We start from the raw sequence: 17025 nt of genomic DNA on the forward strand, positions 1-17025 counted from the left end.
AATTTGGGATAAAGAGTTTGAGGGAAGAGCCAGAAGTTATTCTAATCATTTCACACACCATTTTTGGTACAGATTACCAACATAATAGGGGCCGCTAGGGTCGTTTGAATCTGCTTTAGGAGAGACAGCTGGGTCCTGGAAAATCTTTGTGCTCTTTCTGTATTGAGAATGTTTCCTTTGTGCTAACTCACAAGGTGCTGGTAATGCTTTAATTTCTGCTAATTGGGCAGAGCATGGCTGAGGCACTGATACTGAGGAGACAGCATAAAAGGAGTCCCCTTGTGGTGTGACTATCGCATACCTGGCTTTATTTCCGTCTACGTCACGAAAGCATGACCCATCTACAAACAGCACCAGGTCTGCATTTGGTAATGGTTGATTTTGCGCTGTTGCGGCTAGAGCACGATAGCATGGTGGCATTTCCATTTCTATTTTATCTAGCACGGTGCTAAAGTATGCAATGGGTTGTTTTCCCATTCCATGCTGTTGTTTGCTTTAACATGGTGGAGACAAAGCCTTGTCTGTCAGACACATACAGGTGAAATGGTTTCTTATAATCAGGACTAGCTAATGTTGGTGCTGAGGACAATGTTGTCTTAATTGCATCCAACGCTGCTAACGCTTCTGATGTCCATTTAAGTGAAGCTTTGGGTTTAGTTTGGTCCGCTCTCTTTATCATGTTCCTCACTGGTTGTACCTGCTGAGCAAAATCACATATCCAGGGCCTATTGAACCCCGCCATCCCTAGAAAAGATAACATTTGACGAACTGTTTGTGGTTGTGGGGCCTCTTGAATAGCCTCCACATGTGCAGGGGAAACTTTCTTTGTATTTCCCTCCAGTACTCTCCCCAGATATTCAACTGTTGCTTGACAGAATTGCAGTTTCTCTTTATTTACCTTGTGACCATTTTTGACTAGCATATTAAGTATGCTTAGTGAATCTTGTTGACATTGTTCTTTTGTCAGACTACAAATCAGTAGATCATCTGTATATTGGAGGACTGTGCTAGTCACATCTAATAAAGCTACGTCTTTTGCCAACACTTGATTAAAGATGGGAGGACTTTCAGAATATCCTGTGGTAGCCTAGTACAGGTATACTGCCGCCCATCATAGGTGAATGCAAATATTGGATGTGAGTCAGGGTGGAGAGGAACGCTAAAGAATGCCGAGCATAAGTCAATGACAGTATACCACTTTGTTCCCTCTGGAATATTTGACAACAGTGTGTGTGGATCTGGAACATTAGGTATGTCTGCTATGACCAAATGATTTATTGGTCTTAGATCATGAACCAATCTCCATTTGTCTGATTATTAATACCCCTGCCTCTATTAGGCCTTTAATAGTTGGCCTTATCACTTCCCTAGCCTGTAGTGACCGTGGATACTGCTTCTGGTATGGTAGTTGAGCACCTGGCTTAACCTGTATTTTCACTAGTCCTGCAGATTTTACTAGTCCTACATCGGTTGAGTGTTTTGGCCACAAACCTTCTGGCACTGTTTTCAGTAATTCCTCTGTCTGCTCATCTATCTTAATCCCGGTCAGTGCTAACTGCTTCACTTCCCCTTCTCCTATTTACATCTCTGTGTGTGTAGCTACCGGCTGCTCTACTGATACCTGTGAAATCCGCAGAAAACATTTATAGGGTGATAGGTGTATGTACTGATCATGTGTGGGTACCCACTCCCTAACCTGCTGTGCTTCCTTCATCATAGGCCCTAAATCTTTCCACTCGCAATTTTCCGCAACCATCAGAGAAACATGGGGCACAGCATAGTCCACTTGATACCAGTTTTGAGCTTTCATCCTCTTTCCCTCTTTCCTCTGTGAAATGTCTAGCATTTTGGTTGTGCTGGGGCCATTGCAGTCCGCTGGCAAACACATATACTGAGGCTGCTGGTTGGATCATTCGCAGGGTTGCTTGTTGGGCCACTGATCCACGCGGTTGCGTCATTAGTTGCGTCCAATGTGCCCCTGCTTGCACTGGGGCCTGTGCTTATTGCATTTGGTCCTGTGATTTAGACATAGCTGTTGGAAACATTACTGCAACTTGCTTTACTGCAATGTCTCTTTTCTTTTCTTTCTCTTCTTGTTTGTGTCGGGTGATCTCACTCAGTTGGGCCTTGTGCAACTCTGTCACCAAAGCCTCACTTGCCTCTTTGTTCTCTTTCTTCTTCTTGCGGTATTGGTTCACAAAATGGATGACGTGCGCTTTGTAAGTTTTCCAAGGCATAGTGCTTATGCCTATTACTCCTTCTAAGGACCCCTGTACTTCAGAAGGAAATGTTTTTTTCAACACCATTCGAAACAAGCTTTTACTGGTGTCAGAATCATCCCAAGGGGCACCGGTCTCCTCTCTCCAAGCATCTTGGAATGTTTGGATAAACTTAGCCACATTTTCCTCTTCTCCCAATCGCATGGTTTCCAATCTTTCTGGGTCCAGCTTTGTGGGGTATTGTTTTCTCAAGGTACCCCAGATGTCATTCCGGAATAAGCCGAATGGAAAATGATCATGTCTGGAATCTTTCACATCATATCCGACTTTCGCTTCTTTAGAGATCTCCACTGTTTTTGCCCTTCCTATGGTTTGGGCCAGAATCGCTTTGATATATCCAAGTGCAAGCTGATGTCCCATCGTTTTTTTCTACAAATTGTTATCCACCTTTGTGCTCCTTCACACACGTCTGGCAGACGGTGCATCAGTCCATGAATGACCATGGGATATATTGAACATCTTTTTATTTTTTCACTGTTAGGGGTAGTTGGCGTACTGGATACTGCTGTGGTGGGTGCTCTAGACTCTTGCCATATACAGCTTTTTCTTCATCACTTGAGGTGTCATCATCACTGTGGTCACTCTGCCTGTCGGTCTCTTCTGCATTTGAATGTGAACCCTGTTTATTTCTCTTCGACTGACTTATGTGTCTCTTGTCAGGCTTCCCAGTATGGCTATAACGTGCTGGGAGCTTTAACAGAGTTCTATCTCTCAATGTTCTTCCATCTTTTGGATCAGGTGGCGTTAGGACCATGGGTGTTGTTTCTGTACTTGTTTCATTAAAGTTCTCTTCCCTTTGCTTCTCTGCTTGGGCCTCGCTTGTCCACTCACATGAATTATCAAACTGCTTCAGGCTGGTGTTCAGTAGTTTACTTCCTTCTTGCACCCAGCCCATAATTGGCGGCCACTTGTTCTTGGCTTTATCGGTCCAGCTCTTCTATCCCCTGTACCTCTTTCTTAAGCTCCACCACTGTTTCCACTATCTTCTCCAGGTCTTTTTCTTGGTCCAGTGGGGATATTCTTACTTCTCCTTCCATCCTCACTAGTTTACTGTTTACTTCCCCCTCCCTGGAGGCTTTGTCACCTTTCGGGGAACATGCTGTGGCTCTTAGTTCCTCCCTTACCTCCAGACATGGGTTTGATCTTAGTACCCTTGCGGGTGCTTTTCGTTCTATCGGTTCTTGTTCCAGCTCATCGTCGAATAGTTTCATCCCATCTGCTTCTCTCTCCTTCTGTCTCTCTGCTTCACTGTGTTCGCTTCCCCTCAGCCCATAGGGGGTTCTGCTCTTGATGTACTCGGCATAATATTGCTTAACTTTTTCATTAGCCTCGTCCACAGTTCTTTCGCTCTGAGAGAGATTTTCTGCCTGTTCCATTCAGGATATAGGCGGTGGGCAGAGCTCCCGGTGTGCAGTTGCCAGTGTTGCTCTTCTCTCATTTTCTTCAAGCTTGTAGCATCTGCTTAGAACTCCATGCACTTTTATGTCTCCAGTAGTCCATCCATGACTTTTCAGTTCCATCTGTGGGTAAATTCCTGCTGGCTTTAGAACACATGCATCATTATAAGGAGGTGGCCAGCTGTGCTCATCATGCAGCCCTGAGAGTGGTGCTGTTCCCTTCTCTTCCTGGCTTTCTATATCCTGCTCTCCCTTTCCTATAAGTACTTCCCCTTTCTTCTTCTGCTCTTCTGTCTCTCTCATTCTCCCCTCTGTTTCAAACCACCCCACTATGCTTTTCTTCCACTCCAATTTACTTTGTCCCTTCCTTGTTGCTTTGTGCTCCTCCCACTCATCTAATTTCTTTTTCATCAGCCCACACAATGAAACATTAAATATGCCTTCTTTTGGCCATTGCAACTCCCCACTTGTCCTGTTATGCCATTTCTTCATGTATTTTTTAATATCCTTTGTAAAAGGCTTATACTATAATACTAAGTTATCGACATGACGTTCCTCTTTATGCATTATGTCAGCTTTACTTTCTCACTTCCTCTTTAATCAGGAAATTCTTGTTAGTTGGGACTTACACAATAAATGTGAAATAGTCTATTCAAAAGAAGCCAATACACTAGGATGAGTAGAGCAAAGGTAGAGTTTATTGCGCCAAACCACAATCAACCCGAGAGCATTCGCATTTCATGACATTGATGGTCTGACCACACCTGGCATTTCCTCTTGTTTTTATACATTTTGACCCTTAACATTGAAAAATCCACAAACCTGGGTCCTCCTCAGTTACCATATGTTATTACCATTACTGGAAATCTTCAGATGTTAAACCTTCCCCCAAGTTTTTTAAACTTTCATTAACATTCAAATATTCCAACATTCAAAAGGTCAATTCTGATTACCATTATCCTCAAGATTCCTCAAGAAAGTGGGAAATATACCATTGTTTCACTTCATTATCTTACTTCGCTTGGTTGCCCATGCAATTTGATCATGTGTGAGTACTTTGCTTTTTCCTTATTTCATAGATTATTCTATATTATTATTTTGTTAGCAGTTTTATTACTTTGCATAAGCTCATTAGTATTTTTTCAGATATATTCTTAACTTTATTACTTTGATGGTTTTAGTAGGCTGCTTAGGCTTTCCACAAATGTGGTAGATTTCACTGAAGAGGTATTATTCCCTTTTTTGGCCTGCACTTGGGGCGAGCTTCACGGAAGACATGTTCTCCATCCCCTTTTATGGCATTGATAATAAACTTCATTCAGGATTCATGCTGTTTGTGTGTTATTTTCTTCTGTGTTGGGTAGGGCCCTTTTTTCATGTATAGTGAGTGTTATAAGCACTTTCCTATGGGTTATGTTTATTAAGCGTAAATAAGCTACTTTTTAATCCTACACAGCTCAACATTGTTTTTATTCTCTTTAGGTTTCCATGTCCAGGGTCCATCTGATCCTCTCACTGTCCAGCTGAGAGACTCAGTGATGTTGCCCTGTTTTGTAGAAACTCCTCTACCAATGGAAGAACTGGAAGTGGAGTGGAAAAGAATTGACTCTGGATCTCTAGTGCACTTGTGGCAGAATGGAGAAAGTCGACCAGAGTCTCAGAACCAGCGTTATCATGAAAGAGCTCATTTCTTCTCTGAGGAGGTTGCTCATGGAAACTTCTCTCTACTGCTTACAAATGTGACTCAGGAAGATGCAGGAGTTTATAAGTGTGTCGTTCACACAAACCAGCACTCTGATGAAACTCTGATTAAAATAATGGAGACTGGTGGGTAAATATTTCAACTGTTTCAATTAATATTAAGTAAAAAAAACATGATATAAAAATTCAAACATGGTTTATATTAAATCTAAATAACTCATTTCAGAGCGCTTGATTGTGTCTGGAGGCCACGTTATATCTGCGTATGCGGGTGAAGAAATCACTCTGAACTGCTCTGTAGACTCACATATACCATCAGAAAAGATAGAAGAGGTTTCATGGAAAACGGATGAAGGTATCTTAGTTCTGCTCTACCAAAATGGTACCGTCCAGACAGAATCAACACATGAGAGATTTAAGGGCAGAGTAGAATTCTTCAGTGCTGAAGACAGGAACAAAGGAAACTTCTCAATGAGACTGAAGGATGTCAGAATCGAGGACAAAGGACTGTACATCTGTTCAGCATTTTCTGGGGATTTATCAGATAACAAAACAGTGGAGGTGCAGCAGCTCGGTAAGTTTTTTTTTTTAGACATGAAACAGGTAAAGATTACAGTTGTGTAGAGGATCAATAACTCTCATGTTCTGGTGTTTGTCCCATGCAGGTTTTTCCTCTATACATATATGGATTATTGTGTTGTGTTTATTCGGGGTTGTAAATGGATCAGTTTTCCTAGGCTACTTCTCTTATACATCTTTTCAAAAGAAAGGTGAGTCTGGGCTTCTTTCTATCACTTTAGAATTTTGTTTAGGTTTCATTTCAATTTCAGAAAGTAAACTTCACACAAATCATTGTTTTCTTTGTAGATAACAGCAGAAGAGCCCGAGTTATACAGTGTGCACATGTCCTTTGTCCTAATATAACCATGTCCATTGTCTTCATCCTTTGGGGTGTTACTGAGGGTAAGTATTGTTTTTCACAGTTACACTGTTTATAACTGTAATGATCACATTATTCACTGATTCAGCAAAAACGGCTGCTTGTGGGAAATCAGCGGAATGTAAAAGTGGTCCAACACAGAGTGCAGTTTTCACTCTGCTGGTATGAACCTGGAGTGTGTTGCCTCTATTTGTGCACCTAACCTCATCATCAATGACCATGACCTGGGCCTAGGGTTCGATAGGTTTGACACAGTTTTGTTTTTGGCAAAGATACACAAAAATGTTTTTAAAAATAAAATACTAAATACTTTAAGTGCATCAAAATGAACTATAAAATTCAGCAGCCACACCATGTATCAAAATAAACCACTGTATTTCTGTATTTAAAAAATACAAAAAAAATACATTTACAATGGAGCATGAAATTTCTTCACAAACCTTTTCACCATCTGACACATGCAACCATTTAACAGATAAAATATTCACATACGTGTCGCAGTGATTTCACAGATGAAGGTTAGATTTAAAGAACCCACCAGTTTTATGTGCAACAGTTTGTGAAAGACTCAATTGCACCCTAATTTAGTGACTTGGTGTTTGGTAACGAAGGGCTGCTTTACATCAGTAACACTGAGTCAATAACAAACAAGTCATTCGTAAGAACACCACTGATGCACCTGCATTTATTACAATTAGTTTCTAATTAATGAATCATTTGATTGTTAATGATAAATATAATAATATATTGTGTATCAGCAGTCATTCATGCAGTGATCTGCAAAATCATGATCCTACAAAACAACTACTTCATTTAGGGTACGATATTCGGCAATCAAATATTTATTTATCAATCATTAGACGCCTATTTGAAAGCTGGCAGCCTGCAGGTTTCTTACCTTCACCACCTTCTTCCATATGGACCAATTTTCTGTTCTGATCTCAACAAGTCTGAGCAAATTTCTGAGTAGTCACCAATCAAAGGCCAAAAGATCATTTAGAACTTCTTACAAAGTATTTCACAGTATTTTAAAACTACAAAACACTAAGGTATTTAGATACAAAATATGAAATATTTTCATCATCCCTCACAAATACAAACCACCAAATCCTATTTAATATTTAAAATACATACATCATAAGTGCTGAACTTCACTGCTGTAGCAGTTATGTTACAGGTTGGGGTATTAAAACATCACCCACACTTTCACAGCCGGGTTTGGGACCGTCCATGGTGGAGTACTTTATCCCTGTTTACCCATGGGGTGGTTAAGGGCCTTGCTCAAGGGCCCAAGACTGGCAGCATGGTATAGTCGGGGCTCGGATTAGAGGATACCAGAAAGAAAGAAATTCTGACACAAAAACGTCATAAAACATTTAAAATCCTGAATGTCAAAGAAAATAATTGTTAAAAGTAATAATAAGCAGTAATAGTAACTATAGTAACAGTTCTGTGGCGTATTTTAATGAATGATCTGATTTTCCTCCAGGGTTTTTAACTGAAGCAGCAACTTGTTCAGCACTTAATTTTGTTAGGATCCTTTTCCTATTTTGGATTGCAGTCCATCTGAAATCTGTTGAAGGTAGGAAATAAATGAGCGGTCACTTGAAAAGAACTAATAGAGATGTGTGTGTGTGTGTGTGTGTGTGTGTGTGTGTATATAATATGAGACTGATTACTTCCTTATCATGGCATCTGTTATATTGCAGATTATGTCCATGAAGTAATGGATCGTTTGGCAGTTCTACTACAATATATTGTGATAACTGTTGTCGCTTATAGTCGTAAGTATACGTTAAACATTACAGCATTACCGTCTTATTTCATACTTTAATAAAATGAAAAGTTCACACAGCTCTATACAGAATTCAGAAGGGTTCTGAAGTTCTCAGACTGTATGGAGTTGTCCACTCTGTTCTCTATAATTATAAAAAATAAATAAATAAATAGAATCTCCTCCATATGGGATTCCGAATCAATGAGCTAATAAAAAACAAGTAGTTGGAATGTCTTTCTGTCTTACCTTCTGTCTTACTTTCTTTATTTCAGTTGAACCCATAATAAACAAGGCTTAAGATTATTAATAATTACGGCTGTCTGCTGCAGTTGATGTAAAACTTAAAGCCGATGTTCATAATATTTGCATTTCTCCAAACAAAATCTTTTGATGTATTTGTACATAAAAGCACTGTATGGATTTGTATAATATACGTTGATATTTTTGTTTGTTTTCTAGCTATTATTGTGGACCTCTGGAATAAAACAGATAATATAGGGAAAGTGCTGGTTCTGACATTTCTGTTCCTGGGGTCACTTTTGGTCTCTCTGCATGCCGTTGCTGTGGGTAAGTGTTTAATATACACTCACCGGCCACTTTATAAGGTACACCTGTCCAATTGCTCGTTAACGCAAATTTCTAATCAGCCAATCACATGGCAGCAACTCAATGCATTTAGGCATGTAGACATGGTCAAGACGATCTGCTGCAGTTCAAACCGAGCGTCAAAATGGGGAAGAAAGGTGATTTAAGTAACTTTGAACATGTCATGGTTGTTGGTGCCAGACGGGCTGATCTGAGTATTTCAGAAACTGCTGATCTACTGGGATTTTCACGCACAACCATCTCTAGGGTTTACAGAGTATAGTCCGAAAAAGAGAAAATATCCAGTGAGCAGCAGTTCTGTGGGCGCAAATGCCTTGTTGATGCCAGAGGTCAGAGGAGAATGGCCAGACTGGTTCGAGCTGATAGAAAGGCAACAGTAACTCAAATAACCACTCGTTACAACCGAGGTATGCAGAAGAGCATCTCTGAATGCACAACAGGTCGAACCTTGAGGCAGATGGGCTACAGCAGCAGAAGACCAAACCGGGTGCCACTCCTGACAGCTAAGAACAGGAAACTGAGGCTACAATTCGCACAGGATCACCAAAATTGGGTAATAGAAGATTGGAAAAACGTTGCCTGATCTGATGAGTCTCGATTTCTGCTGCGACATTCGGATGGTAGGGTCAGAATTTGGCGTCAACAACATGAAAGCATGGATCCATCCTGCCTTGTATCAACGGTTCAGGCTGGTGGTGGTGGTGTAATGGTGTGGGGGATCTTTTCTTGCCACACTTTGGGCCCATTGGTACCAATTGAGCATCGTGTCAACTCCACAGCCTACCTGAGTATTGTTGCTGATCATGTCCATCCCTTTATGACCACAGTGTACCCATCTTCTGATGACTACTTCCAGCAGGATAACGCACCATGTCATAAAGCGCGAATCATCTCAGACTGGTTTCTTTAACATGACAATGAGTTCACTGTACTCAAATGGCCTCCACAGTCACTAGATCTCAATCCAATCCTTTGGGATGTGGTGGAACGGGAGAGTGATTTTACAGATGATTTAGATATAAAACAATACCTTTTGTTTCTGGAAATATAAATACTACTCGTGCTTTTATTTCTGTTCTGGTCATAATCCTTTATTTCTTATTACAGTCTGCTATAGAAGGAATCTCCAAAAAGTAACAGATCAGAGTTACGTAAACACAGAAATCACCAATTTTCTGCGATTATGTGCGATTATATGGACATATGGTCTTCAGCTGAGTAAGCATTATATTTTCCTACACATCTTATACCCAGAACATCTATTTTAACAAATAAGAATTTCAGCTGAAAACGGAACCTTCTCATGTGAAAGTGCTGTATGAACATAATTCACCTTTTGTTTTTCAGATCATTTGCCTGTGCTACTCTTTCCATTGCTGGCAATCATTTGTTTTAAAGTTTGTGTTCATTGCAAATGTCCCAGTAAGTAGATCATGAAATATTGATTTCAGATGTTTTATAAATCGTTTTTGGTGATTAAAAAATGTACACAATTATACCAATTACACGTGATGTGATCTGCAGATCAGTGGTCTCCAACCCTTGGACCAGCACTGTTCCGTGGGTCATTTGGTACCGGCCCCACAGAAAGAATACATAACTTACATTATTTCTGTTTTATTTATGATCTGATTCTGAACGATGTTTTATTTTGTTTTTTTTTACTTGTTTTTTATTTATGTTTTATTTTTCCTCCACATCTGTCTATGACTCATGATGCAGGTCATGATGCCTCGGTCACATGACTTACCTCCATCCACTACCTTCTTAAAGGAGCTCCAGCCGCTAAAACATAATAAATTACATAATACATTACCGCTAAATTCAAACCCCCAAGAGAGCAAAACGAACAAACAACACAGAGGATTCACGATTATTATTATATTTAGAAAATACCAGTTTTTATGGTTGTATCATTTTAATTTGTTGTATATATTCGCTATGCTACACCTTAAAGGCCGGTCCGTGAAAATATTGTCCGACATTAATCCGTTTGGGGACCACCGATCTATAACATCTATACACTGCTAACAACTAACTGATTACAAAGTTTTACTCATAAAACACACAAAAATCGCATACAGATTTTGGGTGTTGGTCCGGAATACAATGAAGTTAAAACAATAAAATGAAGTACAGAAAAACTAGAAGGTTTTTATTTCTGTGCTCGGAAAGGTTCATGTTTAAACAGGAACTGATCTGTATGATTTTATTTATTAAAACTGCTTTTAAAAAGTTTAACAGTTACAAATGTGGACACAAATTTAGTCTGTAAAGTGTGAAAAGTGTGTTTTATGGTTTTTGAGAGACAAATGCATGTTCCTTTTGTTTCTATACAACAATCTCTGTAATGTAACTACTGAAGATTCCCACTGACCAAACAAATCTATAAATGTCCAGATGTTCCATGTTGTTTTCGGTGGAATATATTCATTGTGTAGTAAAATTTTAACTTCAAAAGTTTTAAGGAATATAATTATTTTTTTTCTTTTTACAGTTTCAGTATTACACTTTGTATCAGTGTTGTTGATCCTGCAGATTATGAGTGTATCAGGTTCGATCTACATCCATTATGACCTCGTGACCAATATGAAAGGCAAGTACCAGTCCTGTTCCATTACTGTTCCACTGGAGGATCCTGTCATGGTTTCATGTACAAATGAAGTTCTAATTGTTTTACTGAACAGAACATTATTTATTACACTTTTATGGAGAATGTAAGTTGTTAATTCAGGTAAAAACAGGGTCATGAATTTGCTTGTGTAATTTTTTTCTTTTTCTTTTTGTAGAGCGTGACATATTAACCTGGATTACTGTTTTCCTCCACATCCTGACTGTCATTATAATGTTTGCAAGTCTACATAATTTCACAGGTACATATTCATTTTTTTAACTGAAATATCCACCTGAAGGTCAAAGATTCATAGTATTCTAAATTCTAACTCGATCGAATCCATCTGACTGCCATCTAATCTAATCTGACCTTCTGTACAAAGCAGTGATGGTCAAGTTCTCACATCTGCTTACATTCCAATAAGGACCTAGAATCTTTGCATAGTAAAAATGTACACAATGCCCTGAATGTCCAGGACAAAATTCCCGGAATTCTGTTCATATACAATGTAAATAAAAAGTGTCATCAGAAGTGAGGAGTATTTTATTGAGTTAGTGAGCTGGGAATTTGGTGTCAATGTGTATAAGTGTGAAATGTGATTCGTTTTGCTTTAGTTAACAGACATCCAGAATCCGGGTCCAGAAACACCGTGACACTGCCGCGTATGTATTCAAATCTTTACTGTCATGTTTCAATCAGGATGCGTCCGAGTTAAAACCAGGCCATAAAACATAACTATTCTCTATTTACAACAACAAACTCTGCAGAAAGGGAAAAGTTTCTATTTTCTCTGATCATCATGACTTTGTATTACAGCTGTATGGTGTGTGGTTGTGTTCGTGATTGGTTCAGTGCTGGTTGTTTTAGTGAACGCTGCTGTGTTATTAGTTGCGCTGATCCTAAAAGCACGTGAGTCTGTGATTTTAATAATAAAACATTTATAATTGAATAATTTGTTGGTGTGAAATTACTGACAATGGTGTTCATATAAAAGATATATACATATGAAACTATCGTTTATATATTATTAACAGGAAATGGTCAACATACAGTGGACCTGCAAGTTATTCTAATACCAACTGAATGTGTCTTTGCTGCTTGCTGGCTCGCTTTACAGATTTCTGTTTTCTGTAAGTATAATCTCCAGACATGACGTGGTATATGATCTGATGTAGAGCTGTGTACAATCCCAATTTCAAAACAGCTGGCACACTGTGTTAAATGCAAATTAAAATGTAGGCTCACATTCTATTCACAATAAAACAAAAAACCTATCAAATGTTTAAACTGAGAATGAAAAAAAATTAAAGGTCGTTTTGAATTTGATGGCTGCAACACGTTTAAAAAAGTTAGGACAGGATCATGTTTAGCACTGTGTAGCATTACGTCTTCTGTCCGTATACATCTGGGAACTTAATCAAGTCAAAAAGCCAAGGCGATCAGTTGCTGAAGTTTGGGGAGAGGAATGTTGCCCAGTGTGTGTCTGATACAGGATTCTAGCTGCTCAACAGTTCAGGGTTTTCTTTGTTGTGTTTTTCATTTCATGATATTTTCAAATGGTGAAAGGTCTAGACTGCAGGCAGGTCAGTTCAACACCCCGACTCTTCTACTACGAAATTATGCTATTGTAATAGATACATGCAGTTAGCAAATATGCTTAAACATGCAAGACCTTCCCTGGAAAAAAGTTTTCCCGGATGGAAGCATTTGTTGCCCTAAAACCTGTATATAGCGTTTAGCATTGATGGCACCTTTCCAAATGTACAAGCTGCCCATTCCACAGGCGTTAATGCTCTCCATACCATCAGAGATGAACTAAGTGCTGTCAAATTGAAATTTAATTTTCTATTGCAATTATAACCACAATTATCGGAGTGTAAGTTCCACTAAACTGAGACAAATGTATGTCTATGACTCTAAAACTACACTCAGATTATAGCTGGATCTGTTTTGTAGTTGTGCAGATTCTAAAAGACTCACATTTCTTCCTATCACACAGGGAAGAACAGGGAAATGAATGTGACACAGAGGGTGAGTATCACTTTTATATTAATCATGGAATAAATAATATTTTTTATCTTCCTTAACTTTTGTGTAGTTTTGACAAATTAGTATTTTCGGAGAAATCAGCAGTTCCTAAAAAAAACACATCTTGCATTAAACACAGTGCTCAACAACAACTCCACTCAATCATGAACATGAACATGGACCTCCAGATATGGACTCCTGTACCTCGTTCCTCAAGGTGTTGACAAGTAAGTTGCGCCACACATTATTTAATGTTCGTTCTAATTATTTCTATAAATACAGTACTAATTGTTAAAATATATACCCGGGTTATACAAACCCGGATAAATGGGGAGGGTTGCGTTAGAAAGTCAATCCTGCGTAAAACTTGTGCCAAATCAAATATGTGGATCACAAATCAGAATTAAGAATAAGGGAGATGTGCAGACCTGCACTAAATAAAGTTGATCAGTCACACCATGAAGTTATGGGAAAGAGTAGTGGAAGCCAGGCTGAGAGAAGAGGTGACCATCTGTGAGCAACAGTATAGTTTTATGCAGAGAAAGAGCACCACAGACACATTATTTGTTTTGAAAATGTTGATGGAGAAGTATAGAGAAGGTCAGAAGGAGTTGCATTGTGTATTTGTGGATTTAGAGAAAGCCTACGACAGGGTGGAGAGAGGAGTTGTGGTATTGTATGAGGAAGTCTGGTGTGTCAGAGAAGTATGTGAGGGTGGTGCAGGACATGTATGGTGCAGGACAGTGTGACAGCAGTAAAGTGTGCAGTAGGAACGACAGACTGGTTCAAGGTAGAGGTTGGACTGCATCAAGGATCGGCTCTGAGCCCTTTCCTGTTTGCAGTGGTGATGGACAGGTTGAAGGACAAGGTCAGACAGGAGTCTCCGTGGACTATGATGTTTGTGGATGATATTGTGATTTGTGGTGAGAGTAGGGAGCAGGTGGAAAAGAGCCTGGAGAGGTGGAGGTACACGCTGGAGAGAAGGAGAATGGTATTCAGTAGGAGTAAGACAGAGTACATGTGTGTGAATGAGAGGGAGGGCAGTGGAGGGGTGCGGTTGCAGGGAGAAGAGGTGGAGAAGGTGGAGGAGTTCACCTTTTCCAGAGTACCTGGGGTCAACAGTGCAAAGTAATGGAGAGTGTGTTAGAGAAGTGAAGAAAAGAGTGCAGGCAGGGTGGAGTGGGTGGAGAAGAGTGATAGCAGGAGTGATTTGTGATAGAAGAGTATCTGTGAGAGTGAAAGGGAAAGTTTATAGGACTGTGGTGAGACCTGAGATGTTGTATGGATTAGAGACAGTGGCATTAAGTAAAAGACAGGAGGTGGAGCTGGAGGTAGCAGAGCTGAAGATGTTAAGGATTTCGTTGGGAGTGTCGACGATGGACAGGTTTAGAAATGAGTTTTTTTGAGAGGGACAGCGCATGTAGGACGCTTTGGAGACAAGGTGAGGGAGGCCAGATTGAGATGGTTTGGACATGTGCAGAGGAGGGACATTAGGTATATCAGTAGGAGAATGCTGAGGATGAAGCCGCCAGGAAGGAGGAAGACCAGGGAGGAGGTTTATGGATGTGGTGAGGAAAGACAGGCAGGTAATTGATTTGTTGCAGATGTAGAGCTCAGGGGGGTATGGAGACGTATGATACACTGGGGTGACCCCTAATGGGAGAAGCCAAAAGAAGAAAAAGATTGTTGGCCAAAACCTAAAATATTGTCCCAACATACATTAATAATAAAGACGGTGTAATGTATGAAACATCTTATTACAAAATATGATTATCATTAATTTCTTTTTCTGCTTTTTTTAAGCAAAAATGTTGTCTTGAAGCAGATCCTGACTGATGTTTAATCCTCGATCACAAACAAAAAGAATGTCAATGCACATTTACTTTAATTTCTTACCATCTGACATCCTCATACACCCACTAATCAACTATTAGTTGATTTGTCTATGCAACCCTCTGCATTAAAAGACCTGACTTCTGACAAGGACAAAGAAAATACACCCTCCTTCAGTTCAGATAAACAAGCCCAAATCATCATCCCTCCACCACCATGCTTCACAAAAGTCTGTAGGCCACATGTCATATGTAGCTCTTGGGTTTTTCTTTATATCTTTGGTTATTAATTGGTCTGAACCTTGGACTGAAATTCCAGGGATGGTCCTTCTTAGTGTAATTTGGTGAATTTAAACTAGTTCAGCAATGGCCTTATAACCCCTTCCCAGATTGATGCTGCTTATCTGAGGTCATGTCTGATTGTCCATGTCACGATGTAGACACAAACCTGAGCATTAAACAACTACTGGCTAGGGCTGACATTAAGCACCACCTTAAGGAGATGTATGGAAGAGGGCTTCCATTCTGGTGGAACTATAAAGGTTGCTCATTGCTCACCCTCGCTGCACGGCTAAGGACGTCTTTCTGCCACCCTTCCTGGCTAAGGACGTCTTTCTGCCACCCTTCCTGGCTAAGGACGTCTTTCTGCCACCCTTCCTGGCTAAGGACGTCTTTCTGCTTCCCTGCCTGGCTGAGGGACGTCTTTCTGCCTCCCTGCCTGGCTGAGGGACGTCTTTCTGCCTCCCTGCCTGGCTGAGGGACGTCTTTCTGCCTCCCTGCCTGGCTGAGGAAGATATTTGATTAACTGAGGATTCGATTTACAGTTCAATCTTATGAAAAAATCACCAGCATTTCAATATTTCCATATGTGTGTTATGTTCTGTTCAGAGAAACATTTACTTTATATAAAAAAGAAAAATACTTTATATATAAAAAAATTAAAATTACTTCATATAAAAACATTTAATAGACATGTATGTTTTTTTCTTTGTGTACAGGAAGTCATTCATTCTGGACAGAAATTTAGTACTGTTGGGAAAATGTTATGGGTTTTGTTTCTCGTGTTACAGAGAGAAATGCAAGTGTTTTTATTGGCCCTTGTTGTATCTACTGATCACCAACATACAGTTCAGCAATAGTTCAAGATCAAGCAAAACATTTAGAGAGGAATAAATGATGACAAAACTCCAGACTCGAACTCACAACACACGTGGTTTTGTTTATAAAAAACCTTTTTGATGCTCATAATTGTAATAGAAATCAGAGTTTGAGTCATAAATATCATTCTATTAATAGATCAGTGTGCTGAGAGTCACATTAAAGTCTTTTCATATCAACTGAGGTGATGAAGCAAAGAGTCTTATGACAAAAATGATAACAGGAACATTATAGTCATAATAAATCATAGTACTTATTTTATAGTTACATATTTACATTTAATCACCACATTATCTGTGTAAAGCTGCTTTGAGACAATGTTCATTGTTAAAAGCGCTATACAAATAAAAATGAATTGAATTGAATTGAATTGAATACTTTGGATACTTAAGTACATTTGAAACTCAAATACCTTTGTACTTTTACTCAAGTGAAAGTTTAAAGGGACACTTTTACTTTTATTTAAATCATATTTTACAAATCTCTACTTTAGCTCAAATACATGCTTTGTGAACTTCGTCCACCACTGCTGGCAAACAGAATCAGGTACAGGAATCTCTGTAAAACTGGGGTGACCCCTAATGGGAGAAGCCAAAAGAAGAAAAAGATTGTTGGCCAAAACCTAAAATATTGTCCCAACATACATTAATAATAAAGACGGTGTAATGTATGAAACATCTTATTACAAAATAT

At 39.3% G+C, this 17025-nt stretch overlaps 1 protein-coding gene across 1 annotated transcript in view; it reads left to right on the plus strand.

Moving 5' to 3' along the window:
- Positions 1-17025, plus strand: part of LOC124389264 — a 64691-nt gene that overhangs the window by 3329 nt on the left and 44337 nt on the right. The window contains exons 2-17 of the mRNA XM_046854611.1: positions 5159-5503; positions 5604-5951; positions 6043-6147; positions 6245-6340; positions 7807-7899; positions 8027-8101; positions 8554-8661; positions 9808-9918; positions 10048-10122; positions 11198-11296; positions 11490-11573; positions 11929-11976; positions 12131-12223; positions 12349-12444; positions 13314-13345; positions 13482-13569. Coding sequence (XP_046710567.1) covers positions 5159-5503; positions 5604-5951; positions 6043-6147; positions 6245-6340; positions 7807-7899; positions 8027-8101; positions 8554-8661; positions 9808-9918; positions 10048-10122; positions 11198-11296; positions 11490-11573; positions 11929-11976; positions 12131-12223; positions 12349-12444; positions 13314-13345; positions 13482-13569 — 1896 coding nt within the window. The remainder of the gene's footprint in view (positions 1-5158; positions 5504-5603; positions 5952-6042; positions 6148-6244; positions 6341-7806; positions 7900-8026; positions 8102-8553; positions 8662-9807; positions 9919-10047; positions 10123-11197; positions 11297-11489; positions 11574-11928; positions 11977-12130; positions 12224-12348; positions 12445-13313; positions 13346-13481; positions 13570-17025) is intronic.

This window comes from Silurus meridionalis, chromosome 7, assembly GCF_014805685.1.
Source record: "Silurus meridionalis isolate SWU-2019-XX chromosome 7, ASM1480568v1, whole genome shotgun sequence".
Taxonomy (NCBI): Eukaryota; Metazoa; Chordata; class Actinopteri; order Siluriformes; family Siluridae; genus Silurus; species Silurus meridionalis.